Source organism: Oncorhynchus keta, chromosome 34, assembly GCF_023373465.1.
Source record: "Oncorhynchus keta strain PuntledgeMale-10-30-2019 chromosome 34, Oket_V2, whole genome shotgun sequence".
NCBI lineage: Eukaryota > Metazoa > Chordata > Actinopteri > Salmoniformes > Salmonidae > Oncorhynchus > Oncorhynchus keta.
In genome coordinates this window covers 73,768,088-73,795,952 of record NC_068454.1, presented here as the reverse complement: position 1 = coordinate 73,795,952, position 27,865 = coordinate 73,768,088, and the positions used below count along the sequence as shown (strand labels likewise).

Here is a 27,865-nt window from a genome sequence, read left to right as displayed (position 1 = left end):
CTGTGCAGCAGCTTACTCTGTTTGCTGTGCAGCAGCTTACTCTGTTTGCTGTGTAGCAGCTTACTCTGTTTGCTGTGTAGCAGCTTACTCTGTTTACTGTGCAGCAGCTTACTCTGTTTGCTGTGTAGCAGCTTACTCTGTTTGCTGTGTAGCAGCTTACTCTGTTTGCTGTGCAGCAGCTTACTCTGTTTGCTGTGCAGCAGCTTACTCTGTTTGCTGTGCAGCAGCTTACTCTGTTTACTGTGCAGCAGCGTATTCTGTTTGCTGTGCAGCAGCTTACTCTGTTTACTGTGCAGCAGCTTACTCTGTTTGCTGTGCAGCAGCTTACTCTTTTTACTGTGCAGCAGCTTGCTCTGTTTGCTGTGCAGCAGCTTACTCTGTTTGCTGTGCAGCAGCTTACTCTGTGTGCTGTGCAGCAGAGGGCATCAGTGAGTTGCTCCATCAGTCTGTCCTTCTCCATTCACTTTGATGTCATTATTAGTAGATCAACAGGGCATTCTCCCTCCATATTAAGGCATACATAAGATACATGTACATAAGATTAACAATGGCTGTTTATCAGGAACAGTGGAAATCGACCTTTCTTATTCCAATTATCCATCCATTCTTGAGACAGAGATGTTGTGCTTATCTTTTCTCCCAGCGTCAGGAGGACATGGTTCTCTCCCGCTCTCTCTGGCTGTTCCCGAGCTCTGACATCCTTTCACTCCTTTATTTGTATCTCTTCTTCTGTTTCACTTAATCTGAGGCCCCTAACCAGGCTGCTCCACCTTCAAGATAAATGTTAGATAGGAATATATACAGTTGAAGTCGGAAGTTTACATACACTAAGGTTGGAGTTATTAAAACTCCTTTTTCAACCACTCCACAAATGTCTTGTTAACAAACTATTGTTTTGGCAAGTCAGTTAGTCTACTTTGTGCATGACACAAGTAATTTTTCCAACAATTGTTTACATACAGATAATTGAAATTACAATTCATGGTATCTAAATTCCAGTGGGTCAGAAGTTTACATACACTAAGTTGACTCTGCCTTTAAACAGCTTGGACAATTCCAGAAAAGTATGTCATGGCTTTAGAAGCTTCTGATAGGCTCATTGACATCATTTGAGTCAATTGGAGGTGTATCTGTGGATGTATTTCAAGGCCTACCTTCAAACTCAGAGCCTCTTTGCTTGTCATTGTGGGAAAATCTAAAGAAATCAGCCAAGACCTCAGCAAAAAAATTGTTGAACTCCACAGGTCTGGTTCATCCTTGGGAGCAATTTCCAAACGCCTGAAGGTACCACGTTCATCTGTACAAACAATAGTACGCAAGTATAAACACCATGGGACCACGCAGCCGTCATACCGCTCAGGAAGGAGAAGTGTTCTGTCTCCTAGAGATGAATGTACTTTGGTTTGTACCAAAATACAAAGGTTTGTACTTTTTGGAGAAATGTCCGCTGGTCTGATGAAACAAAAATAGAACTGTTTGACCATAATGACCAAATCAAATCAAATCAAATGTATTTATATAGCCCTTCGTACATCAGCTGATATCTAAAAGTGCTGTAAAGAAACCCAGCATAAAACCCCAAACAGCAAGCAATGCAGGTGTAGAAGCACGGTGGCTAGGAAAAACTCCCTAGAAAGGCCAAAACCTAGGAAGAAACCTAGAGAGGAACCAGGCTATGTGGGGTGGCCAGTCCTCTTCTGGCTGTGCCGGGTGGAGATTATAACAGAAAATGGCCAAGATGTTCAAATGTTAATAAATGACCAGCATGGTCGAATAATAATAAGGCAGAACAGTTGAAACTGGAGCAGCAGCAGTTATGTTCGGAGGAAAAAGGGGGAGGCTTGCAAGCCAAAGAACGTCATCCCAACCGTGAAGCACGGGGGTGGCAGCATCATGTTGTGGGGGTGGTTTGCTGCAGGAGGGACTGGTGCACTTCACAAAATAGATGACATCATGAGGACGGAAAATGATGTGGATATATTGAAGCAACATCTCAAGACATCAGTCAGGAAGTTAAAGCTTGGTCGCAAATGGGTCTTCCAAATGGACAACGCATACTTCCAAAGTTGTGGCAAAATGGCTTAAGGACAACAAAGTCAAGTTATTGGAGTGGCCATCACAAGGCCCTGACATCAATCCTATAGACAATTTGTGGGCAGCACTAAAAAAGTGTGTGCGAGCAAGGAGGCCTACAAACCTGACTCAGTTACACCAGCTCTGTCAGGAGGAATGAGCCAACATTCAACCAACTTATTGCGGGGAGCTTGCGGAAGGCTACCTGAAATGTTTGTCCCAAGTTAAACCATTTGAAGGCAATGCTACCAAATACTAATTGAGTGTATGTAAACTTCTGACCCAATGGGAATGTGATGAAATAAATAAAAGCTGAAATAAATCATTCTCTTTACTATTATTTTCACATTTCACATTCTTAAAATAAAGTGGTGATCCTAACTGACCCAAGACAGGGAATCTTTACTAGGATTAAATGTCAGGAATTGTGAAAAACGTATTTGTAATAAACATATTTGTATTTGGCTAAGGTGTATATAAACTTCTGACTTCAACTGTATGAGAGAGCGAGCGAGAGAGAGAGAGAGAGAGAGAGAGAGAGAGAGAGAGAGAGAGAGAGAGAGAGAAAAAGAGAGATTAGTGAGGGGTCAACCTTGTGTGTGTTACAGTAAGTGGAGAAGCCCCTGTAAAATAGTTGATTATGGTAAAGAACAGACCTCCATTCCCTCCTTCCCCCTCCTCTCTGATACTCACCCTCTCCACAGGACTGGGAGGAGACGGAACAGGGGGGGAGTTTTGGCTCTGAGACAGAATCCTCACTGTTACACAGAGAACACAACAACATTCACCACTGTCATGTTTTAACACTTTGGAAAGCTAATACTGAATGCAAGGTGCTATACAAATAATGTTTACAATTAAAACATGGTATTGTACCATTTACTATTTTATGTACAGCAAGCATATTATTGTGTTACACTAATAATAAACACACACTTTTTGAAGAAAGTCCCATTGGGGACAGGCATGGCTGACCTGTGAGAGATTGGGAGTGTGGGCGGTTGTCTGAACCCCCCAGAATTCTCCTCCTCACTACTAGCTAGCTCCTCCCACAGGCATCTTAAGGGTAGGAGACAGAACACAAGAGCTCTCAATCAAATTCAATGAGGAAGTACTGTAACCAAATGAATTATATTTAGTTGTGTAACATTAGGTCACGCACAAAGTGGTGAGCTTTCAGGTTATTGCCAAAACCATACAAACCAAAAGTGTTTATAAAAAATGTATTCAGTAAAGTGTATGGCTATGGCCAGTAAACATCAGACCAAGGGAGGAACAAACAGTGAGCTAACATTGGCCTATTTTATTTGTCTATCTCCTGAGCTTCTTTAGGATGTTGGCTACAGTACACAATTCTTCTCTTTCCGACAAACATCTTCCATATTGTTGATTCGTTTGAAATAGGTCTTAATAACCTAAAATGCAGTAGGCATTTAGAGCTCACCTGTTAGTGCTGGCAGTGTGGTGTGTGTGCGCTCTGTCTGGGGGGGTGTCATTGTGAGCCTGTGGTGGAATAATGACACACCTTTACCTGTCTACCGAAGCCCCAGTTATCAGTGAATATGGGTTAGACTTCTTCTTTCCATTGTGATACTGTTACTATGAATTCTGTAGAGTGTGTGTATGGGGGAACTTACAGAACGCGAGTTAGAGTGGGAGTATTTGGCCAGTATATCGGAGGGCCGTAAGGGGGCTTGTGGGGAAGGGCAGTGGGAGAAGGTGCTGTGTTTGGGAGGGAGGGGTGGAGCCAGGCGAGAGCTGGGGAACTGGTACTCTTCAGACGACATCTGCATCAGAGAAAGAGAGAGAGAGAGAGCGAGAGAGCGAGAGAGAGAGAGAGGGGGAGAGAGGGGGGGGGGGAGATGGATGCAAGAGAAAATAACACTATGAGATGGATACAGTGAAAGAGAACCCCACACCACCCTGCTCACACCACCTTGCTCACACCACCCTGCTCACACCACCCTGCCCACACCACACTGCTCACATCCACACACAAGCAAACACACCCTCTTCATATGGGCCAGTTTTTTCATGACTAGCTGTACATCCTCCAGGTCATCTTCATCTTCCTCTTCCTCGCTGACAGACAGGTAAGGCTCCACCAGGATGGACTCTGTCCCTCTGATGTCACAGCGACAGTATGGGCAGGTGTGTCCATCCGACTTCTACAGCACATGGAATGATCACACTTGGTTAAGCAGAATTAACATTATCTACACAGGTGTACTGTCTGTTAATGTGTGGAAACTCACATGTCTGTGTACGTGTGTGTATTGTTGTATCAAATCAAATCACATATCTGATTTGTAGCATACTTCATAAACAACAGGTATAGACTAGCAGTGAAATAGTTCCGGGCCCTTCCCAACAATGCAAATGATTGCTGTATGTCAAAAAGATCCCTGGGATGATGCAGTAATTTGGTTCCGTCAAGAGCATTCCTGAGCCGATGAATTTCCCATGCTGAAAGTACAATACCCATAATAATGTCCTTTCTGTGTGTTATTTGCATGAAGCTACACTTACAGTAAAGCAACTGGTTTAGCATATCAAATTAAGATGGAGCATTCTACTGTCGTTCACCTTGGTAAAAACTGTAGTATTCTGTTCAAATCTATTCTTGGCCCCTGAAGTGTGTGTGACCAGGCGAGGAGTGGAAACTATAAGGGTGAGTCTCCTCAGTGTGAGTGTAGCATGAGGAGGATGTAAGCTTCGGCTCACACAGGAAGTCCTAACCCACATGTTAGGACACGATGGCCCACAAAACTGCTCTATGTGCTGCTACGCCGGTTCACCTACTGATGTGTAGTGGGATGGCTCACTACAGACATGAACTGTCTGACCAAAAAACAATTCCATACAGTTAACCCAAATTGGTATGTTGATGACATATATTAATAAAAGAGGATGTGGCTGGGTGATGTCAGAGACATTGTGTGAGCAGGCATACCTGCCATCCTGTGAGGCAGGGTTGGCACAGCAGGTGTCCGCAGGGCTGGATGCGTGTGTCCTTGTCTCTCTCTGTACAGATCTTACACAGCTGGAAGGTACTACCCATCTCACAGTACATCTCATACTCGTCCTCTGTGACTTTGACCCTGCTTCTCTGTGCTGGTTCACACAGACTGGTGAGGTCTGGGTTCACATCACGTCCGTCAGGGTAAAGATAGCTGCAGACAAACACAACACAGAATTACACACACATTATGTAAAACCATTACAGGCCTGTGCAAGTGTTGTGTGTTAGTGTTGGTCAGCAGTGTTAGTGTTGACCTGCACCCGCCCACAATGTTTAATAACCCATCAGCACTCCTATTCCCAAGTCAAAATGTAGCTTACATTTGGTGTATCATTTTACTACAAGAAAAGCTTAGTTCTGCAGGAGTCAATATTAAGGCTGTGTGAGAGACTATATACCTACTGTTAGTGTCCAGATTTTGGTTTCCATTTAACCCATCTGAACAGTAGGCTACAGTTCCTTCGACTTGCCACGAGGCTATTTGAAGTCTCCATCTTGTGACTGGCGGATTTGTACATCACCTCACAGTCATCACACATAAATAACATAACCGATACTGCTTCCATCCTCTTTTACCACTTCACCAAATCTTTCCCAAACATTACACCCTTCTCTTTATTTTCAACTCTCCATTTCCCGGCTTTTCTCTTATTGAATTAAACTCTGATATTGTCCTTTTTACCTCAGTGTATCGAAGTTAACTTTTTCTGTCAATCCCAAAAGCATTTGGCAATTGGCGTGTACACTATTTAGCGCTCGTACAGTTAGGCCCAGAAGCTTAGGCTTATGCTCTAAAGCCATTTCCGGAAGGCCTAATATAATTAAATTAAAACCTCAATGGTTGTGGATTTTTTAAGGTTTTGTTTTCTCTTTATTCAACCCACCCGCCACCCAGCAATCCTGCATCCACACAATATTTAATAACCCTAAACCCACCCCACTATAACCGCGGGTACCTTTTTTTATGTGTCAACCCGGACATCACTAGTGTGTGTGTGTCAGTGGAGGCTGCTGACGGGAGAACGGCTCATAATAATGACCAGAATGGCGTAAATGGAATGGCATCAAACACCTGGAAATCATGTGTTTGATGTATCTGATACCATTCCACTGATTACACTCAAGTCATGACCACAAGCCTGTCCTCCCCAATTAAGGCTCCACCAACCTCCTGCAGTGTGTCCATGTGTGTGTTTACTTACCAGCCTTCCCTGAAGCCCTGGATGAGGGCCTGGTAGAGAGGTGTATTCTGGGGGATCGTCTGTACGATACCGCCATCACCTGTCACATGACCAATGGCCCACTGGCCCATCCGAGTGCAGCTCAGACGGAAGATGTAGCTGGACAGAGATACAGAGTTCACATGGAAATGTCTTTATAAGGTGAATGCACCAATTTGTAAGTCGCTCTGGATAAGAGCGTCTGCTAAATGACTTAAATGTAAATGTAAATGTTTACTGAAGTACATACAGATTTGACCATGAAATACAGGTAACCGCCAAAATAAAGGAAACACCAACATAAAGTATCTTATCAGGGCCCTGGGCCACCACGAGTCAGAACAGCTTCAATGCATCCTTGGAATAGATTTGACAAGTGTCTGGTAATCTATTGGAAGGATGCAACACCATTCTTCCACGAGAAATTCAATAATTTAGTGATTTGTTGATGGTGGTAGAAAACGGTGGTCCAGAATCTCCCATAAGCGTTCAATTGGGTTGAGATCTGGTGACTGAGATGGCCATAGCATATGGTTTACATTGTTTCCATGCTCATCAAACCATTCAGTGACCTCTCATGCCCTGTGGGTGTCATCTTATAGGGGCATAGCCATAGTAGCCAAAATAATGGGTAAAATAATGGCCTGCCCAGGAATTTTTGTACATGACTCTCAGCATAATGGAATGTTAATTTCTTAATTAACTCAGGAACCACACCTGTGTGGAAGCACCTTCTTTCACTATACTTTGTACCCGTCATTTTGTCAAGTTTTTCCATTATTTTGGCAGTTACCTCTACGTATCTAGGTATTATTGTTTACTATCACTATAATTATTAAGTCAGCATTAAAAGTAATCACTGCAGATATTGTTGTAGGGTATGGTACATCTCCTCTCTTTTCTCCTGAGTCCTTCCTATCCCCCTGTTCCTTCCCTTCATCTACTCTCTCTCGCCACACCCCAACCCAGTCACCCGCAAACAATCTCTCCTGTCCTCACCTCCCGGGCCGGTGCAGGTAGTTTTGGAGGCGGGCTTTGACCTGGTCGTAGGTGAGGAAGGCCATGTAGCCGGGGTGGGTCACTGCCAACTGGTTCCAGTTCCTCAGAAGAGACCTCCAGGGCTGACAGGAGATGGGAGGACATATTTACTATCAGTTGAAATATGTGTTATTTTTTCCACTTTGGAATGTTTTGGCTTTCTTTAGACAGTGGGAGAGAAAGAATGGGATAGACGTCTTGGAAAGTGACAGAATGCATGTTCACTGAACATTATGTGAGGTGTCTAATTAACCAGGATGTAGGGCTACTTAGAACAGGGCTAAGATATATGGATCACATGTACCTGGAATAGCCTGGTGAAGATGTCAAACTCGAACACTGAGATGTGGTCGTTACAGGTGAGATCTACAGTGGACTTTAGAGCCATGGACTCCATCCCCTCTTCAAAGCCATGGACCCTACGGAGATGCTGCTTAAAACTGCTCCACTGCACAATACACCTAGGAGAGAGAATGAGAGGAGGAGAGGAGAGGGAGAGAGGAGGGGAGGAGAGGGAGAGAGGGGTGGGAGATAAAGGAAGAAGGAAAGTGAGAGAGAGAAAGAGAGTGAAAGTGAGAGGAATGACAACGTGCCAAAAGAAGATAAAAAATGGCAAGTGGAGGAACAGAATACTTTTCACAAGACTAGAAAAAGACTGTGCCTGCACTACCGGTCAAACGTTTTAGAACACCTACTCATTCAATGGTTTTCCTTTATTTTTACTATTTTCTACATTGGAATCATGTAGTAACCAAAAAAGTGTTAAACAAATCAAAATATATTTTATATTTGAGATTCTTCAAATAGCCACCATTTATTTGCCTTGATGACAGCTTTGCACACTCTTGGCATTCTCTCAATCAGCTTCATGAGGTTATCACCTGGAATGCATTTCAATTAACAGGAGAGCCTTCTTAAAAGTTAATTTGAGGAATTTATTTCCTTCTTAATGCATTTGAACCAAAAGTTTGTGTTGTGACATGGTAGGGGTGGCATATATAAGATGGCCATATTTGGTAAAAGACCAAGTCTATATTATGGCAAGAACAGCTCAAATAAGCAAAGAGAAATGACAGTCCATCATTACTTCAAGACATGAAGGTCAGTCAATAGGGAAAATTTCAAGAACTTTGAAAGTTCGCAAAAACCTTCAAGCGCTATGATTAAAGTGGCTCTCATGAGGACCACCACAGGAATGGATGACCCAGAGTTGCCTCTGCTGCAGAGGATAAGTTCATTATACCAGAGTTACCAGCCTCAGAAATTGCAGCCCAAATAAATGCTTCACTGAGTTCAAGTAACAGACACAACTCAACATCAACTGTTCAGAGGAGACTGTGTGAATCAGGCCTTCATAGTCACATTGCTGCAAAGAAACCATTACTAAAGGACACCAATAAGAAGAAGAGACTTGCTTGGAGATTTTTGGTTCCAACCTGCCGTGTCTTTGTGAGACGCGGTGGGGTGAATGGATGATCTTCACACGTGTATTTCCCTGTAAAGCTTGGAGGAGGAGGTGTTATGGTGTGGGGTTGCTTTGCTGGTGACAGCGTCTGTGATTTATTTAGAACTCAAGGCACACTTTACCAGCATGGCTACCACAGCATTCTGCAGCGATACGCCATCCCATCTGGTTTTGGCTTAGTGGGACTATCGTTTGTTTTTCAAAAGGACAATGACCCAACACACTTCCAGGCTGTGTAAGGGCTATTATACCAAGAAGGAGAGTGATGGAGTGCTGCATCAGATGACCTGACCTCCACAATCCTCAACCAAATTGAGATGGTTTGGAATGAGTCGGACTGCAGACTGAAGGAAAAGCAGCCAACAAGTGCTCCACATATGTGGGAACTCCTTCACGACTGTTGGAAAGCATTCCAGGTGAAGCTAGTTGAGAGAATGTCAAAGCTGTCATCAAGCCAAAGGTGGTCATTTGAAGAATCTCAAATCTCAAATATATTTAGATTTTTTTGGTTCCTACATGATTCCATGTGTTATTTAATAGTTTTTTTCTTCACTATTATTCTACAATGTAGAAAATAGAAAAAATAAAGAAAAACCCTTGAATGAGTAGGTGTTCTAAAACTTTTGACCGGTATTGTATATACAAATAGACTGTTCCTATTTGTGGAATGTTCTGTCAAGTCCACGTCCCTTATTCAATTCTAGTTTCACTGTTACCCCACCCAACACTCACTTGTTTCCAAATGCTCGCCTCCAGAACTCTCCGGCCTCTGTCTTAGTCAGCCTAAAGGTGTCACCTTGAAAGCTTCCCTCGGGAAACATGGCCCGTAGCTCCCAGAGCATGTGACTGAAGAGCAGGGACAGCTTGGTCAAGTTTCTCCTGTAAATAACAGAAACAACATGAAGCTATTCTGAGCTTTTTACAATGTATCAACTAGGGTGATAAGGGTAGGCTTTCTGGTCTATAACTTCAAATGCAACAGTGGCAGCTAGAATGAAAGTAAACTTTAGATCTCATAGACATAATGGATATTGTACCCTCTAACAAGCAGTAATGTATCCCTCTCTTTCTCTCTCTCTCAATTCAATTAAATTTAAGGGGCTTTATTGGCATAGGAAACATACAGTGACTTGCGAAAGTATTCGGCCCCCTTGAACTTTGCGACCTTTTGCCACATTTCAGGCTTCAAACATAAAGATATAAAACTGTATTTTTTTGTGAAGAATCAACAACAAGTGGGACACAATCATGAAGTGGAACGACATTTATTGGATATTTCAAACTTTTTTAACAAATCAAAAACTGAAAAATTGGGCGTGCAAAATTATTCAGCCCCCTTAATACTTTGTAGCGCCACCTTTTGCTGCGATTACAGCTGTAAGTCGCTTGAGGTATGTCTCTATCAGTTTTGCACATCGAGAGACTGAATTTTTTTCCCATTCCTCCTTGCAAAACAGCTCGAGCTCAGTGAGGTTGGATGGAGAGCATTTGTGAACAGCAGTTTTCAGTTCTTTCCACAGATTCTCGATTGGATTCAGGTCTGGACTTTGACTTGGCCATTCTAACACCTGGATATGTTTATTTTTTAACCATTCCATTGTAGATTTTGCTTTATGTTTTGGATCATTGTCTTGTTGGAAGACAAATCTCTGTCCCAGTCTCAGGTTTTTTGCAGACTCCATCAGGTTTTCTTCCAGAATGGTCCTGTATTTGGCTCCATCCATCTTCCCATCAATATTAACCATCTTCCCTGTCCCTGCTGAAGAAAAGCAGGCCCAAACCATGATGCTGCCACCACCATGTTTGACAGTGGGGATGGTGTGTTCAGGGTGATGAGCTGTGTTGCTTTTACGCCAAACATAACGTTTAGCATTGTTGCCAAAAAGTTCAATTTCGGTTTCATCTGACCAGAGCACCTTCTTCCACATGTTTGGTGTGTCTCCCAGGTGGCTTGTGGCAAACTTGAAACAACACTTTTTAGGCCAGATTTGTGCAATATACGACTGATTGTTGTCCTATGGACAGAGTCTCCCACCTCAGCTGTAGATCTCTGAAGTTCATCCAGAGTGATCATGGACCTCTTGGCTGCATCTCTGATCAGTCTTCTCCTTGTATGAGCTGAAAGTTTAGAGGGACGGCCAGGTCTTGGTAGATTTGCAGTGGTCTGATACTCCTTCCATTTCAATATTATCGCTTGCACAGTGCTCCTTGGGATGTTTAAAGCTTGGGAAATCTTTTTGTATCCAAATCCGGCTTTAAACTTCTTCACAACAGTATCTCGGACCTGCCTGGTGTGTTCCTTGTTCTTCATGATGCTCTCTGCGCTTTTAACGGACCTCTGAGACTATCACAGTGCAGGTGCATTTATACGGAGACTTGATTACACACAGGTGGATTGTATTTATCATCATTAGTCATTTAGGTCAACATTGGATCATTCAGAGATCCTCATTGAACTTCTGGAGAGAGTTTGCTGCCCTGAAAGTAAAGGGGCTGAATAATTTTGCACGCTCAATATTTCAGTGTCTGATTTGTTAAAAAAGTTTGAAATATCCAATAAATGTCGTTCCACTTCATGATTGTGTCCCACTTGTTGTTGATTCTTCACAAAAAAATACAGTTTTATATCTTTATGTTTGAAGCCTGAAATGTGGCAAAAGGTCGCAAAGTTCAAGGGGGCCGAATACTTTCGCAAGGCACTGTATGTCTACATTGCCAAAGCAAGTGAAATAGATCATAAACAGATTATAAAAATTAACAGTAAACATTACAGTCACAAAAGTTACAAAAGAATAAAGACATTTAAAATGTCATATTATGTCTATATACAGTATTGTAATGATGTGCAAATAGTTAAAGTACAAAAGCGAAAATAAATATACATAAATATACGTTTTTATTTACAATGGTGTTTGTTCTTCACTGGTTGCCCTTTTCTTGTAGCAACAGGTCACATATCTTGCCGCTGTGATGGCACACTGTGATATTTCACCCAATAGATATGGGAGTTTTTCAAAATTGGATTTGTTTTCGAATTCTTTGTGGATCTGTGTAATTTGAGGGAAATATGTGTCTCTAATATGTCATACATTTGACAGGGGGTTAGAAAGTGCAGCCCAGTTTCCACCTCCTTTTGTGGGCAGTGTGCACATAGACTGTCTTCTCTTGAGAGCCAGGTCTGCCTTCGGTGGCCTTTCTCAATAGCAAGGCTATGCTCACTGAGTCTGTACATTGTCAAAGATTTCCTTAATTCTGGTTAGGTCACAGTGGTCAGATATTCTGCCACTGTGTAATCTCTGTTTCGGGCCAAACAGCAATATAGTTCACTTAGTTTTTTTGTAAATTCTTTCCAATGTGTCAAGTAATTATCTTTTTGTTTTCTCTTGATTTGGTTGCGTCTAATTGTTTTGGTGTCCTGGGACTTGGTGGCATCTGTTTGTGTTTGTGAACAGAGCCGGCTTAGGTGGCTCTTCCCCAGGTTCATTTCTCTGCTTTGTTGTGGAAGGTTTGGGAATCACTTCCTTTAGTTGGTTGTAGAATTTAACGGCTCTTTTCTGGACTTTGATCATTAGCGGGTATCGGCCTAATTCTGCTCTGCATGCATTATTTGGTGTTCTACGTTGTACACAGGATATTTTTGATGAACTCCGCATGCAGTCTCAATTTGGTGTTTGTCCCATTTTGTGAATTCTTGGAGGGTGAGCGGACCCCAGAACTCACAAACATGAAGGGCAATGGGTTCTATAACCGATTCAAGTATTTTTAGCCAGACCCTAATTGGTATGTCAAATTCTATGTTCCTTTTGATGGTATATAATGCCCTTCTTGCCTCATCTCTCAGATCGTTCACAGCTTTGTGGAAGTTACCTGATGTTTAGGCCGAGGTATGTATAGTTTTTTGTGTGCTGTAGGGCAACGGTGTCCAGATGGAATTTGTATTTGTGGTCCTGACAACTGGATATTTTTTAGAACACCATTACTTTTGTCTTACTTTTACTGTCAGGGCCCAGGTCTGACAGAATCTGTGCAGAAGATCTAGATGCTTCTGTAGGCCCTCCTTGATTAGGGACAGAAGAACCAGATCATCAGCAAACAGTAGACATTTGACTTCAGATTCTAGTAGGGTGAGACCGGTGGCTGCAGACAGTTCTTGTGTCCTCGCCAATTCGTTGATATATATATTGAAGAGGGTGGGACTTAAGATGTAACCCTATCTCATCATTTTTTCAGTTTGTTCTTTGTTATAGAGACAAAAAGATTGGAGAAGTGGTTTATCCATACATCTCCATTTTGGATAGATAACTCTTCGTGTTGTTTTTCAATTTTCCCAGAAGTGTTTAAATTCTATGGATTCTTCAATTACATTGAGCTGATTTCTGACGTGCTCTTTCTTTCTCTCTCTCTCTCTCTCTCTTGCTATGTCACACACACAGGTACATTCGTGCTTGTACAAACAGGATGTCACAGTCTTGCTCTTCCTGTCCTTGTTCGTGTTGTGCCGCAGAAACTGAATTTTCCGTTAGCAACTTGACCAACAACAAGACACTCAAAAGTTACTGAGTGGTTCTTCCCTTGTGTGTCTATTATCAGCCTGCCAGGGACAGGAACGATCTGGCCATAAACCTCTTACTGTGTGTTCCAATCACTGTCTCAACCAATCTCTCATCTCTCTGGCTGTACGGGCAGTTGAGAGCAGGACTGAAGTTTCCATCCTTAACTAACCTGGTTGACCATGTTCATTTCTTACTTTCCACCACACTCATTCACTGCATCCTGTCTACAGTTGAGCTCAAAGGTGTGTGTAAAGCATAGCAACTTCTTATTGGAAAGAAAGAGCTCACATGGCATTGTTACTGTATCTACAGTATGTGTGACAGTACTATATGCCTGCTTCTCACTGCAGACCAACAAGGCGACAGTGCATGTGGCATAGTTACTGGTAGACTGTTATCACTAATGTAATATACAACAATTACAGTTGCAACAATCGTGGTTAATTGCAATTACACCTGGAAGGACATGCCACTGCTTGTCAAAGCCAAAGCAACACTACATTGACTCAATGGCAATTTCCCTGCCATTGAATTTAGCTTTATAGCAAACTACAGCATTTTACCCAGGCGTGGGCAGTGTGTAAGAACGTATAAGAACAGAGAAACGTCTATATTTGTTTGTGTGTTGCTTTCCATGAACAGAGAAGGGTTTGAAGGAGAGTGTGGGCGAGTAGGAAGGGTGAATGGTTATTTCATTGTATGTGAGTGTTATTAATATAAACTAACAATAATCTGCCTCTCTCAGTTGTTTATTTAAACTTTTGTTATGACAAGGCATAATGCAAATTCATGTTATTTCATGATACACACATTCTGTAGATTCAGAGAGCAAAATACGGAGGACAAGGAGCGAAGGGAATAACAGTTGTGTTAAGACTTGCCAGTCCTGCTGTGCTGCATTGCACTGAACATTTTAGAAAAATTACACATAGCTCATAGCTTTTTCTTGATTTCACAGATAATACAGACTTTTCTGTTTTATTGTAAAACTGTTATGTGTTTAGCGTTAGTGGGTCAGAAGTTTACACACACTAAGTTGACTCTGCCTTTAAACAGCTTGGAAAATTCCAGAAAATGATGTCATGGCTTTAGAAACTTCTGATAGGCTAATTGACATAATTTGAGTCAATTGGAGGTGTACCTGTGGATGTATTTCAAGGCCTACCTTCAAACTCAGTGCCTTTGCTTGACATCATGGGAAAATCAAAAGAAATCAGCCAAGACCTCAGGAGAAAAAAATGTAGACCTCCATAAATCTGGTTCATCCTTGGGAGCAAGGAACATTTGTGGGCAGAACTGAAAAAGCATGTACGAACAAGGAGGCCTACAAACCTGACTCAGTTACACCAGTTCTGTCAGGAGGAATGGACCAACATTCAACCAACTTATTGTGGGAAGCTTGTGGAAGGCTACCTGAAACATTTGACCCAAGTTAAACAATTTGAAGGCAATGCTACCAAATACTAATTGAGTGTATGTAAACTTCTGACCCACTGGGAATGTGATGAAAGAAATAAAAGATGAAATAAATCATTCTCTCTACTATTATTCTGACATTTCACCTTCTTAAAATAAAGTGGTCATCCTAACTGACCTAACACAGGGAATTTCTACTTGGATTAAATGTCAAGAATTGTGAAAAACTGAGTTTAAATTTATTTGGCTAAGGTGTACGTAAACTTCTGACTTCAACTGTATAATTGAGAAATATTTGTTTAATTTTGTACTTTGAGTAATTAACAAATGTAATAAACAATATTAAAACATTTCCAAATTTATTAAGAAGATACAATATTTACATAATTTTGCTCATGATTGTCTTTAAAACACCACCATGAAACGTCTCAGAGAACCACACTGCCTTTCTCCATGGCCCGTATAGAGAGTTGTTGCGATCACCCAGTTTCACCCAGTTACCATTAGCATGATAAAGCCTCAGGTCCACTCCATTGTCTCTCTGAGACATTAGTAGTCTCAACGGAACAGTCACTCAGATACATTTCTTCCCAAAATACCCACCTTAAAAACTGCACAACTACTAAATAAGTAAATGTAGCTGCAGTAGCGCGAACCGAAATGCCATGTTGATTTTGTGTTTATGTTTTAAGAGAGCCGACTTGAGGAAACTGGGAATGTTCATTTTTGTCTCACTGGTACTATAAATGGATGTTAATGGATGCTCAGGTCTATTTGTGTCATTGTGGTTCTGCTCTGTCTCTGGCTGTGCTCCAAAATTCACTTACTGTACATATCAAGTCTAATACCAATCAAGTCCTTATGAATTTGACACTCTAATACCATGCATTTTAATTTTCCTAGTTGGCTTTAGCTACTTTGAATTTATTTGAATATTGGGCATTGAGAATATTGGCGGAAAGCCTGTGTCATGGTGCTGGTGAAGTCAGATATCTCGGACACGTGCCCTGCCCTTGACCCCACAGCTGATGTATTTGTCTTAGTAAAGGTCAGCCCTTTTTTGGGTGAAAAGGTCAACATCCTAAAATGGACTCTAAATCATTGGTATCCTCAGGGTTCAATTTCTGGTATGGTCTTATAGCCCATAATGTTTTTTGAGTAGTAATTTTTTCACTTTTATGGATATAAAAAAGTATTAATGTTTAGTCATGCTAGATTAAAAGTGAAGGAGGAGAGCAAAAACCATGTCAACAATGTGCAGTGTAGGGGAGTAGGGAACTCCATGCAGTTCAACTAGTAATTCAACGACATTTAGCAGTAGCTTGGTGGTAGTTGAACTCAATTCAAATATTGGTAGTGTTTTTAGTAGTGAATTACTTTGTTGTGATGTAGCTAACTATTGGGACTAGACACTTTTGATTAGGAAAAGGAAAATAATATATAGGTGCAGTAGGCAATCATTTCCTTCCTTTTTCGCCATCAGACCTAATTCTCACTTGAAACATAGTTTTGTGTTTAATAAGCTTAATTACACATTCTGTTAACATATGACCCCAAAGTGATCTGTTCTTGCAATTTGTAGTCTATGACATTTCAGAATTAGATTTCTTATGGATGTAGTGAACTACACTGAGTGTACAAAAGATATAGCTCTGGCCAGGTGAATCCAGGTGCACGCTATGATCCCTTATTGATGACACCTGTTAAATCCACTTCAATCAGTGTAGATGAAGGGGAGGAGACAGATTAAAGAAGGATTTTTAAGTCTTGAGACAATTGAGACATGGATTGTGTCGGTGTGCCATTCAGTGGGTGAATGGACAAGGCAAAATATTTAAGTGCTTTTGAACGGGGTCTGGTAGTAGGTGTCAGGCTCACTGCTTTGAGTGTGTCAAGAACCGCAACGCTGCTGAGTTTTCACGCTCAACAGTTTTCTGTGTGTATCAAAAATGTTCCACCACCCAAAGGACACCCAGCCAACTTGTCACAACTGTGGGAAGCATTGGGGTCAATATGGGCCAGCATCCCTGTGGAAAACTTTCAACACCCTGTGGAGTCCCAAAGAATTTAGGCTGTCTGAGGAACACCTTTCTTCAATATTATGAAGGTGTTAGGAAGGTGTTCCTAATGTTTTGTACACTGTGTCTATATTGGGAAATATTTCATGGTTTAGAATTGCTAAACAAAGTTCTCTGTACGGACTAAAAGTATTGTTTTGTCCTGACACAGTATGAGCATCTGGCATTGCCAAAAGAGCTTGGCAGGCTTTATGTAAAGTTATTGTGGAGTGTGTTTAAGATTTTTATTTGGGGTTACAGACTATCCTATATAGTCATTTACTTGTGATTATAACTGACAAATCTAATAAACAATTAGAAAATGAGTTCTAAGGGTTGGCAATAGGTCTGTGCTAGATAACAAAATGACACTATCGACATCGTGACGAGCATCATGTCTCTCAGCATGGACTGAAATCTCCCCCTTGCCCCTTACATGGCACAAACGTATACAGCCTGTCTGCTGGACTATGCACTACAGACAGATATCACTGTAAGCTTGGGCCTGACAAATTGAGGCGTGCAAGTTAATATTTGGAAGGTATTCCTCATTTTTTATACATTCTGTAGTAAAATATATTTTCTTAACGGTAACTTCAGTGTAGCTTCATTTCTTCCAGTGTAGAGTAATTGGTAGCTTGGTAAACTATATTTTTAGAGTAGCTTCCCCAACACTGACAAAGCTTATGATAATTAGATTATGTGCCAAATCCTAACTGGGGACACATGCAGGTAACTTTCTGAGCCGTTTGAGTTTTTACAAAGATATTGTTTACGACCCCATATATCAAGTTATGTTCGGCCCTTGTTGTTCTCTCTCACCTGTAGCTGGACATCTCCTCGAACATCTTATCGCGCCCCTCTTTAAACAGCAGCACGGCCCGGTTAGTCTTATCCAGCAGGTGTCTTGCATGGATCCTCAGGTACTCCCCCTCGTCCCCCCGGGGGGACTGCCCCCTTGCTGCAGGCCCCCTGTACGGCTCCCACACCTGGGTGAGCAGCGTGGCTGTCTCTGAGACCACCTCGGGGAGGTACGGGGGGCTGTTCCTCAGGCCCAGCCTGGGGTTGGTACACAGCCGATGCAGCTTCTCCAGCCTCTTCAGGGCCTTGTCCACCTGCCGCCGGTCAGAGGCACTGGGTGGCTGGGAGTTGGATTTCAGGCTCCGGTCAGAGGCACTGGGCGGCTGGGAGGTGGATGTCAGGCTCCGGTCAGATCCTAGCCCGTTCCCTCCTGTGGCCATTGTCCTGAGGAGGGATTCCTGGTTGTGGTGTGTTAGTCCGAGTGGGATCTGTTCAGTGCAGCCTGGCGGTTTGTGTCTGGCAGCCCTATCTGTGACAGTTGAATGAGGGAGTGGTCTAGATGTCTGTCATGTCTGGCATGGACAGCTTAGTAAATGATGTCATTGTATCTTTATGGTTGACAGCTCGAGTTGAAAAGAGCACACTTTATCCAATATATCTTCACCGGTGTTCCTCAGTAATCCAATGAAATCAGGTAACCCAGATAGGGGCAGAGCGCCAGAATATACCATAGTCCAACAGGAATGGAGACAACTGCTGTGGTTTAGAAAGAGTGGAGGGGAAACGTCTTGTCCAGAAAAGTGCAAACAAATAATCTCTCAAAACTGTTTACAGACAATCTCTAAAAACTGTTTACAATCAATCTTTCAAAAATGGTGTTTTTTCAAGCCTGCATTCATAGTCCTCACTTCATAAATCCTCCATTTCCTTGGTCAGTTCTCCAGAAGTAGCCAACATTTTTTAAACAGTCTCTTTCCCGTTCAGTTTGTAAAGAGAAAGTATAAAGAGAAAACCCTGAAAGAGAGAGAGCAAGGGAGGGCAGAACAAGAGACAAATAACCACTCACCCTTCCTAAACAATCTCAACCCCTCTCCTGCCCTGTTCTCTCCTCCCCTTCTTACTCAACATTTTATGCTCTTGTGCCCAGGCACTATCTCTCACCCCATGTGGCGTAACTCTCTCTGATTTCATCTACAACATACTCAAATATAGACCCCAGTTTCTCTTTGCAGCACAACGGAAACTTTTGTATGTCTCAGTCTGACTCTGGCTGGCCCCTAACTCTCTCTCTCTCTCTCTTTGTTTTGGGTCACTTGTTCATACTCTCTCTCTCTCTTTGTTTTGTGTCACTTATTCATGCTCTCACTCTCTTTCTTTGATGTTCTTCCGGGTTTGCAGCCAGACAAACAGGTTTCTAGTCTTTGTGTGTGAAGGTGGAGTGAGGCTGAGATAGGTTTGGGCTTAGAGGTAAACTATTACTAAGAAAGGAGGGGGGAGGAGGAAACAGGGAATACCCACAAGAAGAGTGTGTCATGTAGAGGGTGGTAAGAAAGAGAGAGAAGAGAAAAAGAGAGTATAGAAAGAGAGAGCGAGGGAGAGAGAGAGAGTAGTGGAAATTTATAGTGATTAGCTGTCACTAAGATGAAGAGCACTGTGCTACAGAATGTATGTGAAGTCATTGCACTGCAGGTCAAGGCCCAGTTATGTTTAATGTGTAAAGCAGCTCTCAACTGCTGTCTTCCCTTTGTGAGACCGTGGGACCAAGCAGAAAATACATGGCATTTAACTGTAAGCACCATATTCTCCTATCTGTTGTAACGTTTGAAAAGGGAAACGACCTAGAGAGAACAGTAGAGAACAATGCCATCCTAATGGGATAAAGTTGGAGGTGTCTAAAAACCGCCACAGACTCATGAATACATCTTTTCTATTCATTTTTGGTTGACAGGACAAAAAACACAAATCAACAGACATGATACAAATACACTGTCAAGTGTTGTGGTCCATATTTTAATATTGTCTGATTTTGCACCTTGTCGAGACAATTACAGTTCAAGTTGAGCTCATGAATAAGTTCAATAAGTTCACAGTCCCCAAATCCAGAACAAATTCAAGAAAGCGTACAGTATTATATAGAGCCATTATTGCATGGAAGTCCGTTCCATCTAATATTGCTCAAGTGGACAGCAAACCTGTTTTTTTTTTACCAGATAAAGCAACACCTCAGGGCTTAATGCCTCTCCCCTATTTGACCTAGATAGTTTGTGTGTATGTACCTTTTGTAAAAAATAAAAACATTTCGGTAGTACTGTTCTTGAGCTGTTGTCTATTAAAGTCCTGTATTATGTCATGTTTCATGTCCTGTGTGGACCCAAGGAAGAGTAGCTGCTGCTTTTGCAAAAGCTAATTGGGGTCCTAATAAAATACAAATACCAAAATATCATGAATAGGGAAATCCATTGCAGAGTGTGTGAGGCTTGCCACCCATCGTAAGGCAACCATTCTCTTGGTAGCTGTTAGGCATGGATATAGGTTTAGTGTAGAGTCATCATTAAGCAGTGCACATTGGAAAGACATGGGCTGTGTTAAGATAAAATGCTTGATAATGATGAAGCTAATGTCACAGTTTACCAAATGAAGAAAACCACTATACACCTTTCCTTTATGATTGGGTCTCTACTGCGGACAAGTGGCAGAGACTGGAACTGCATTGGCCTGGTTGAATTCTTTCTAACCAGGCTATACTTACATTATCCACATGATGGAGACACTGGCAACAAGCTCACAGTCCGAGGGTGTGAGGCTGCTCACTGCACCAAAGAGATCTCCAAGTGTATGCTGCAATGTTTACAGAGACTCTGGGTCTTCCCTTCATCATTCTCCAGTGCCCGTCACATTCCGTTTGTTGTCAATTTATTAGGTACACCACCCCGTTCACGAAAATGGTTCACTCCTACAGACAGTGAGTCACTGTGGCTTCTATATAAAGCAGGCAGACAGGCATGGAGGCATTCACTTACTGTTCGACTGAACGTTAGAATTGGCAAAACAATTGACCTAAGAGACTTTGATGTTGGTATGATTGTTAGTACCAGGAGTGCTATTTCCAGTATCTCAGAAATGGCCGGCTTTTCACACACAACAGTCAGCGGCAGTCCTGTGGGCAGAGACAGCTTGTTAATGAGAGAGGTGGAAGGAAAAGGGCAAGAATCATACAAGCTGACAGGCGGGTCACAAACAGGCAAATAACAGAGCAGTACAACAGTGGTGTGCAGAACGGCATCTCTGAATGCACATCCCATTGATCCTTGTCACAGATGGGCTTTTACAGCAGACGACCACACCGGGATCCACTCCTATCAGCTAAAAACAAGAAGCTGCTGTTCCAGTGGACACGTGATCAACAACACTGGACAATTGAGGAGCAGAAAAACATTGCCTGGTCCGAGTCCGATGAATCCTGGTTCCTGTCGCGTCATGTTGATGGCAGAGTTAGGATTTGGGGTAAGCAGCATGGCCCCATCCTGCCTGGTGTCAACGGTACAAGCTGGTGGCAGTGTGGTAATGGTATGGGGAATGTGTTCCTGGCGCACGTTAGGTCCCTTGATACAATTGAGCAACTTTTGAACGACACAGCATATCTGAACATTGTTGTTGAACATGGCTACAGAGGGGTCCAACCCAGTACTAGATGGGTGTACTTAATAAACTGGCCACTGAGTGTATATCTAATGACACTAGGTGGCCATGGCTCCCTTTTATGGCTGCATAATTAATTGAATTCACATCGAAATCGCAACTGACCTGTGCAATATCCATATAGAAAGAGATCCATATATCATGCAATATTTTGAAACACCAATAAGCCGTGTGTTTGTCGTCTCTCTACCTCTCCTCATGGCTGCTCCTCGCTGTTAGATTCACTAGAAGTTTGCATGCTGTTCTGTAAGGTGTAATGCAGTCAACAGATTGTTCCAAACAAGAACAATGTTGTTTTCCACTTTGCTTCTTAATATAAATCATTCTATTTCAAATGGTTCATCCAAGTGTTTTGATCTATATCGCAAGTCAAATTGCAATCGCAATAGTGTTTAAAAAAAATTGCTATTACATTTTTTGAGGACATTGTGCAGCCCTGCCTCTGTCTCTCAGAGTGTTCCATCTTGTCTGTCCATTCACTTCTACACCACCACAAAACCATCCTGACAAGGCCCTGTTCTTAACAGAATGCTGCACTTTTCTGCATTTTGACAAGCTTAGTGTAAAGACATAAGGGCAGAAGTCGCTCACACAGTCATGAAGAGGTGGGTGCTGTATGAGTGTACGGTTGGCCAGGGTAGCTCAAACAGATTAAGATTAGGATCACTTTATTGGTCAATTGCACACAAGGTCCAACCAAAATTTGACATCTGCTTTTAACCCAACCCAACGACACGCATACACACACAGGCTTTTCTTGGAGAGGTGCTCGGGACTGACACACTGGGCGCGCAGGGAACTGGTAATGTGCCTTGCTCAAGGGCACAATGGCAAGTAATGGCATCTAGGATTTGATAAGAGCAACCCTCTGGTTTCAGTTCACTTCCCACCAGATTTTTCCCCTCGGATCAGGAATTCCAACTGGCAACCCTCCGGTTGCTGGTTCACCTCTCTAACCGCTAGGCTACCTGCCTCCAACAGTTCATGGTGATGACCATGACCATCCCACCACATCCCACACAAAGGCACACTGGACACCTTGACTATCTACTGTATCCAGCAGCTGCACAACGTGTCAGCACAGATTCAGCAGGGTGTTTCAGGGACTTTAGACACAAAGCTTGATTTTCCGTTGGCGGTTCCACACTTCGATACATCTGAGGAAAGTCCCAAATTGACCCTGGTAACTAAAGAATCAGCTGGGGGCGGGCACCGACAAGGTAGGCTGAGAAGTGTGTGTGTGTATTGCGGGGAGGTGTGGTGTTTGATGGAGTGAGATGTGCAATAACACAGAGGCCCAGATCAGAAGGCTATATAAGATTAGGATCCCTTTGGTCAATTGTACATAAGGTCACACTGAAATTTGATCTCTGCTTTATCTCAACCCCTCCAAAAGACACACATACATATACAGTTTGGAGGAAGGGGCTGCCACATTGTGCGCCCGTGGAGGAGGAGTTGTGGGGGGTTAAGTGCCTTGCTTAAGGGCACAATGCCTTGACCATCAGATTTCCCCTGTCTGACCCGGGATTTGAACTGGCAAACCTCTGGGTGGCTCACCGCCCAGAAGGTTATTTTCTCCAATGATAGAGGTCAGATGGTCAGACAGAGACTCATCCAGTCATTGCTCCATCCAGTTACTGCTACAGGATATGAGTTTATCCCCAATAGGCCTATCAACTGTGGGGAGATCCCACTGAATTGGTAAACCCTGGGAAACTACAGTGGAATGACACTGACAACACCATATGACCAACCGATTAGATCACAGGTGTCAAACTCATTCCATGGAGGGCCGAGTGGCTGAGAGTTTTCTCTATTGTACTTGATTGACGAATCAAGGACACTGTTTAGTAAGGAACTGCCAACACTTGGTTGTCTATTGCTTAATTTAAAGGAAAAAACTGCAGACACTAGACCCCCCATGAAATGAGTTTGAGACCCCTAGATTAGATCACATGCAAACCATTTTTCCTCAACTTCCTGGTGCCAAAATGCTCTCTATGCAGAATTCGAGCATTGCATGCCATTTTGCCATCTCGAGCAGCGTTTGTGCTAGTCCTAAATTAAATTCAGAAAAAACATTTGGCATCGTTGACATACTAGATTAATCCATAGCCTAAACCGGGGTAAAACAGGAATTCGAACATTTAAGTTAATTAAATCAATCATATATGCCTTAATTAACATTGAACACTTCAGTTACGTAGGCTACACTAAACCTTTATCTTAAAGGTGTTGGTTAAAAAAAGTAGACCGTCAGAACGCATTGTTTCATTTTGCAAACAGGAAGGTAAAGAGTTAATTCTTATACGAAAGGGAAAGCCCCAGTTTCGCGGATTTGGTTAAGTGAATGAGAGAGCGAGCGAGAGAGAGAAAGACAGAGTTTACGGACTAGTTGATTCGTTGCAATAAAAGGAACATTATAGCCTATTGATTTTCTTCAATTGCCCACTACCTGCAGTTATATTGCAGGTGTGTTACCGTCAGTTAGGTTATTTAAAAGTCTTATATTTATCATTCTGAACATTTACTATGAGTCAGTTGTGTGATTTAATTAATTGAAGAAACTTAAATTAGTATCAGTTTACACAAATTTTCTCAAAATGAACATTTATGGATTTGGAGAATAGCCTCGAGCCATTCTTGTATTGGCTTGGCAAATTACATTATTAAACTCCCAAATCAAAACAACATTTGGATATTTTCGTGGAGAAGGAGACTGTGCCTAGGCTATAGAAAACATAAATTTAATTGACATTTGAATCATTGCTATGCTTTGAGACGACAAACACCCGAGGCTGATTCCAGGATACTTGATCCGTGTTCATGCGGAGGACCATGACCATGAACGGTCACCAAACTCAAACCACAGTGCCGCTGGATCTGAGCACCACAACGAGGGAGCGTGGCAGCGGCGCCGACAGGACTCCCACCAGCAAAGGTTGCTCCGCCAGTGTAAGAATGCAGTATACCAATGCCCCCCTCACGGAGGATGACGGTCCAAACGGAAATCCCAGCCACACTGTGGAGCCGCTGGAGCATCGTTGTGGAGTATCGTTGATAAAACCTCCTGTGAAAACGGGAAACCCGGCTTTTCTGGAGAAAAAACACTCACCAGCTGCAACTTCTCACACGCCATTCACTCCGAACCCTGGTGAGAGCAGCAAAACAGACACACGAACACAGAACATATCTTCCTCGTGGCTTCCTTTTAGGAAACGTCCATTTCCTTCTGAATGGGAGACGCCGGAACAGTCACGTACCCCACCCGGGAGAGAGGAGCGCTTATCCCCTTACAAAAACAAAGACTTGTGCTGCAGACCAAGTCCTCCAAAGATTTTATTAAAGAGCTGCGACGATGAGAGCATTGGTACCCTGGCATCGGTCTCACACAGACAATTGTCTGCCGCCAGCGGTTTTGACAATGAACACCAAAGCATCGATCCGGTTCGTTCAATGCAGGCACCCCGTCCTTACTGTAAGTTAGTCGCCCAGGCAAAAGACAAGTGAAAAAATCTTAAAATGAAAGTGTACAGGCTTTTATTATTCAGAGTTGATCCTATCTCATTTTCATAGTTTTGTTCTCCTAATAGTGCAAAACAAAATGCGTAATCCTATCAGACAGTCTTGTTATAACTGTATTCATTTGATCATAATCAAAGTTATTGGTTTGAAAGAGAATATACTGCGGAATCAGTTAGTGGTCATTTGCCTTTGAGTCAGAAACTGATTTTCTCTGTGGAATGTTCCTTCATAGATCGTGTGTCATTGTGCAGTGATGGTTAGTCCTGCTTTTGAACCCCAGTCATTGAGAATCTGTTGTGCCAGACATTCCAGCGATAAATGATTGAACTGATTAAAAACATGTCAATGGGTCACCTGTAATTTCCTTATTTCATGGCATTGTACCAAACAATCTGCCCCCTCCCTCCCTCCCTCCCTCCCTCTATCAACCAGATCCCTATCCAGGGCACCCATTCTACTCCTGGCCCAGCAGGTCACCACTGGTTGTGAACGTGCCTGTCTCTCACCTCCAGTCCTCTCTTTACCCGGGACACGCTGGACACCTGCTGGCAGATGTTGCCATGGCGACTCGCCAAGACAACGATGGTGACACGTATGTTTGTTTTTGAAAACCCTACATGCATTGAACTTCAGTTAGCCTCATGTAGCAGATGGGGCTTAGAGTAGTACTGTTGCCCTATGAGGGTTCCTTGCTAACCCTGACTTCCTGCTAGGAGCTATGGACTGGGTCGAGTTCAGTAAGTCATTTTTGTTTTCCATTTCAACATATTTTACATATGACCCTGATCAGTTAGGTATGTGTTGGAGGGAGAGGAGATGTCACACAGTCTTGTTTGTTTGTTTTGGTCTATGATTCACCTGGCTGTGAGGGGTGTTGGTGGTGAGAGAGGAGTGTGCTGTGTGTACCCTTACCCCACCACATTCTTTACCTTCATTTCACTTCCTGTCTCTGTAATGATTAATGGAGTCAATTCTCTGCTCTGCTTCTCAGTGAAAGTGTCACTGTTTGAGGGGGACTCTGGGATGGAACTTGACCTCTGTGATCTGTACTTTGTGTGTGTGTCATGTTCTGTGTCTGTTTGCATTGTTTGTGTGAGTATTCAGATGAGACACAGGCTTGCCTCTGGGAGGCTGGGATGACTATCAGAGTAAGGTGACCAGATAACAATACACAACAAAAAATAACTAAGAAAGAAGATTAAAATATCCCATGGAATTATAATTTTTTGTAAAAAATCAAATATTTATATATATATATATATATATACCCCCTTTTCTCCCCAATTGGTAGTTACAGTCCTGCCCCATCGCTGCAACTCCCGTACGGACTCGGGAGAGGCAAAGGTCAAGAGCTGTGCGTCCTCCGAAACACAACCCAACCAAGCCCCACTGCTTCTTGACACAATGCCCGCTTCACCAGGAAACCAACCACACCAATGTGTCTGAAGAAACACCGTACACCTGGCGACCATGTCAGCAGGCATTGCGCCCGGCCCACCACAGAAGTCTCTAGCGCGAGATGGGACTGGAACATCCTTGCCGGCCAAACCCTCCCCTCACCCGGACGATGCTGGGCTAATTGTGCACCGCCCCATCAGTCTCTCGGTCATGGCTGGCTGCGACAGAGCCTGGACTCGAACCAGGTTCCTTAGTGGCACAGCTAGCACCGCAATGCAGTGCCTCAGACCACTGCACCACTCGGGAGGCCGCCCACGGAACTATTTTTAACTATACATTTCCGGTAGTCCTTTCAAATACTTTAATTATTCATAACACAGAAATTGATTAACCACTCAAATGTTTCTTAATTTTAGCCTACCGTGTTCATTTTTAAATCACCCCAGTTTGGTAGCCTATGCTGTTGGAAAGGTTTTCTGGCTATGGGCATGGTTGTTCATGCAGTTGTTACAATGTATCACTGACCAAATGTTCTCATAGAAGGGAGCAAACAAGTTTGATACAAGTGGTGAGACAAATTTGACATTGAAATCCGATTGCATACAGCTTTTGATTACTGAAATATCAGCCTCAATTTAACTTCAGAGTTACTTTTCTTCCTGGGGGATAATCAGGGACATTTCCGGTACTAGCCGGGGACAGGCCACCAAAATCGGGGACTGTCCCCGGGATATCGGGGATGTCTGGTCACCTTATGTTTGAGGTTAAGGAGTGGGTGGGGTACATTCAATCACATGTTAATAGCAACCTCACGCACCGATGCCCTCTCTGACCTTCAACACCTGAGCACTCACCCATTCACTGACAGACATGCGAGGACGATACAAAAACACTCATGTGACTGAAATCATAAGTCCATCCAAGAATGGCATTGCAAAGTCATGTTCCTGTAGTTTAAGTGCTGTGTGTCACTCATTTGCATCCCATCACAACAAACACATGATCGAGAAAGTGCAGACCTGGCTGTGGGTTTCGAGACACAGCAGTTCCGCTTGGGATGATTTCATGTGATGTAGAGCCCAGGGACCAGCACTGAAATCAATCAGGAAGAAAACACCTTGCCATCTGATCACAAGATGCTTAAGAAAATGTATCCGTATAAAAGTTCATTTGCATTTCAGTGCTCGTTTTTTTGTGTGGCTTTAAAAAGATATATATATATCTTTTTTAAAGCCACACAAAAAACGAGCACTGAAATGCAAGATATTATATATATATATATATATATATATATATATATATATATATATAGAACAGCACCCAAAAGCCCCAGCGCAACCACCAAGGTACAGTTTGATTTAAAATATATATATATATATATATATATATTTTTTTTATTTATTTTTTTATCAAACTGTACCTTGGTGGTTGCGCTGGGGCTTTTGGGTGCTGTTCTCATGTTTGGGTGCTGTTCTCATGAAGTCAAACTACTTGATGAAGTGGTAGACTGTAAAGAAGTACATTACCCTGGCTGGTACCTACTTGTATTGTGGTCTGTCTGATGAAAAGTTTGATTTCAGCAGAAAGACAGTGCT

The 27,865-nt window shown here is 42.6% G+C and overlaps 2 protein-coding genes across 6 annotated transcripts in view; one reads left to right on the top strand and one right to left on the bottom strand.

Moving 5' to 3' along the window:
• Nucleotides 1-536: 536 nt before the first annotated feature.
• On the bottom strand, nt 537-18,936 carry LOC118367859 (E3 ubiquitin-protein ligase CBL-like). 2 transcript variants are annotated; one of them, XM_035751556.2, is made up of 12 exons: nt 17,667-18,936; nt 9,551-9,697; nt 7,658-7,814; nt 7,315-7,436; nt 6,298-6,435; nt 5,027-5,246; nt 4,083-4,241; nt 3,711-3,860; nt 3,518-3,576; nt 3,049-3,132; nt 2,767-2,831; nt 537-2,567 (listed from the first exon to the last, which is right to left on the bottom strand). In XM_035751556.2, the coding sequence occupies exons 1-12, from the start codon at nt 18,083-18,085 to the stop codon at nt 2,539-2,541; spliced, it is 1,749 nt and encodes a 582-aa protein (XP_035607449.2). In that variant the 5' UTR covers nt 18,086-18,936; the 3' UTR covers nt 537-2,538. The 2 variants fall into 2 exon arrangements, with proteins under 2 accessions (XP_035607449.2, XP_035607448.2); XM_035751555.2 differs by having other exon boundaries at nt 537-770.
• Nucleotides 18,937-23,678: 4,742 nt separating this feature from the next.
• The window catches only part of LOC118367861 (B-cell lymphoma 3 protein homolog), a 28,998-nt gene continuing 24,811 nt past the window's right edge, over nt 23,679-27,865 (top strand). Inside the window, exons 1-2 of one of the 4 annotated variants that reach the window (XM_052494730.1) lie at nt 23,679-23,819; nt 25,305-25,464. In XM_052494730.1, the coding sequence (XP_052350690.1) occupies nt 25,433-25,464 (32 nt within the window). In that variant the 5' untranslated portion in view covers nt 23,679-23,819; nt 25,305-25,432. Of the gene's footprint in view, nt 24,826-25,304; nt 25,465-27,865 lie in introns of all 4 variants that reach the window. The other 3 variants (XM_052494729.1, XM_035751560.2, XM_035751561.2) reach the window with 3 other exon arrangements.

What these genes read in the sequence shown, in the direction of transcription:
- LOC118367859 (XM_035751555.2), bottom strand. Translation starts at nt 18,085, where the DNA reads ATGGCCACAGGAGGGAACGGGCTAGGATCTGACCGGAGCCTGACATCC. An exon ending in CAGGGCTTCAGGGAAGGCTG is followed by an intron (nt 5,247 to 6,297) that starts GTAAGTAAACAC and finishes GTTTGTCTGCAG; the next exon opens with CTATCTTTACCCTGACGGAC. An exon ending in CCTGCCTCACAGGATGGCAG is followed by an intron (nt 4,242 to 5,026) that starts GTATGCCTGCTC and finishes CATGTGCTGTAG; the next exon opens with AAGTCGGATGGACACACCTG.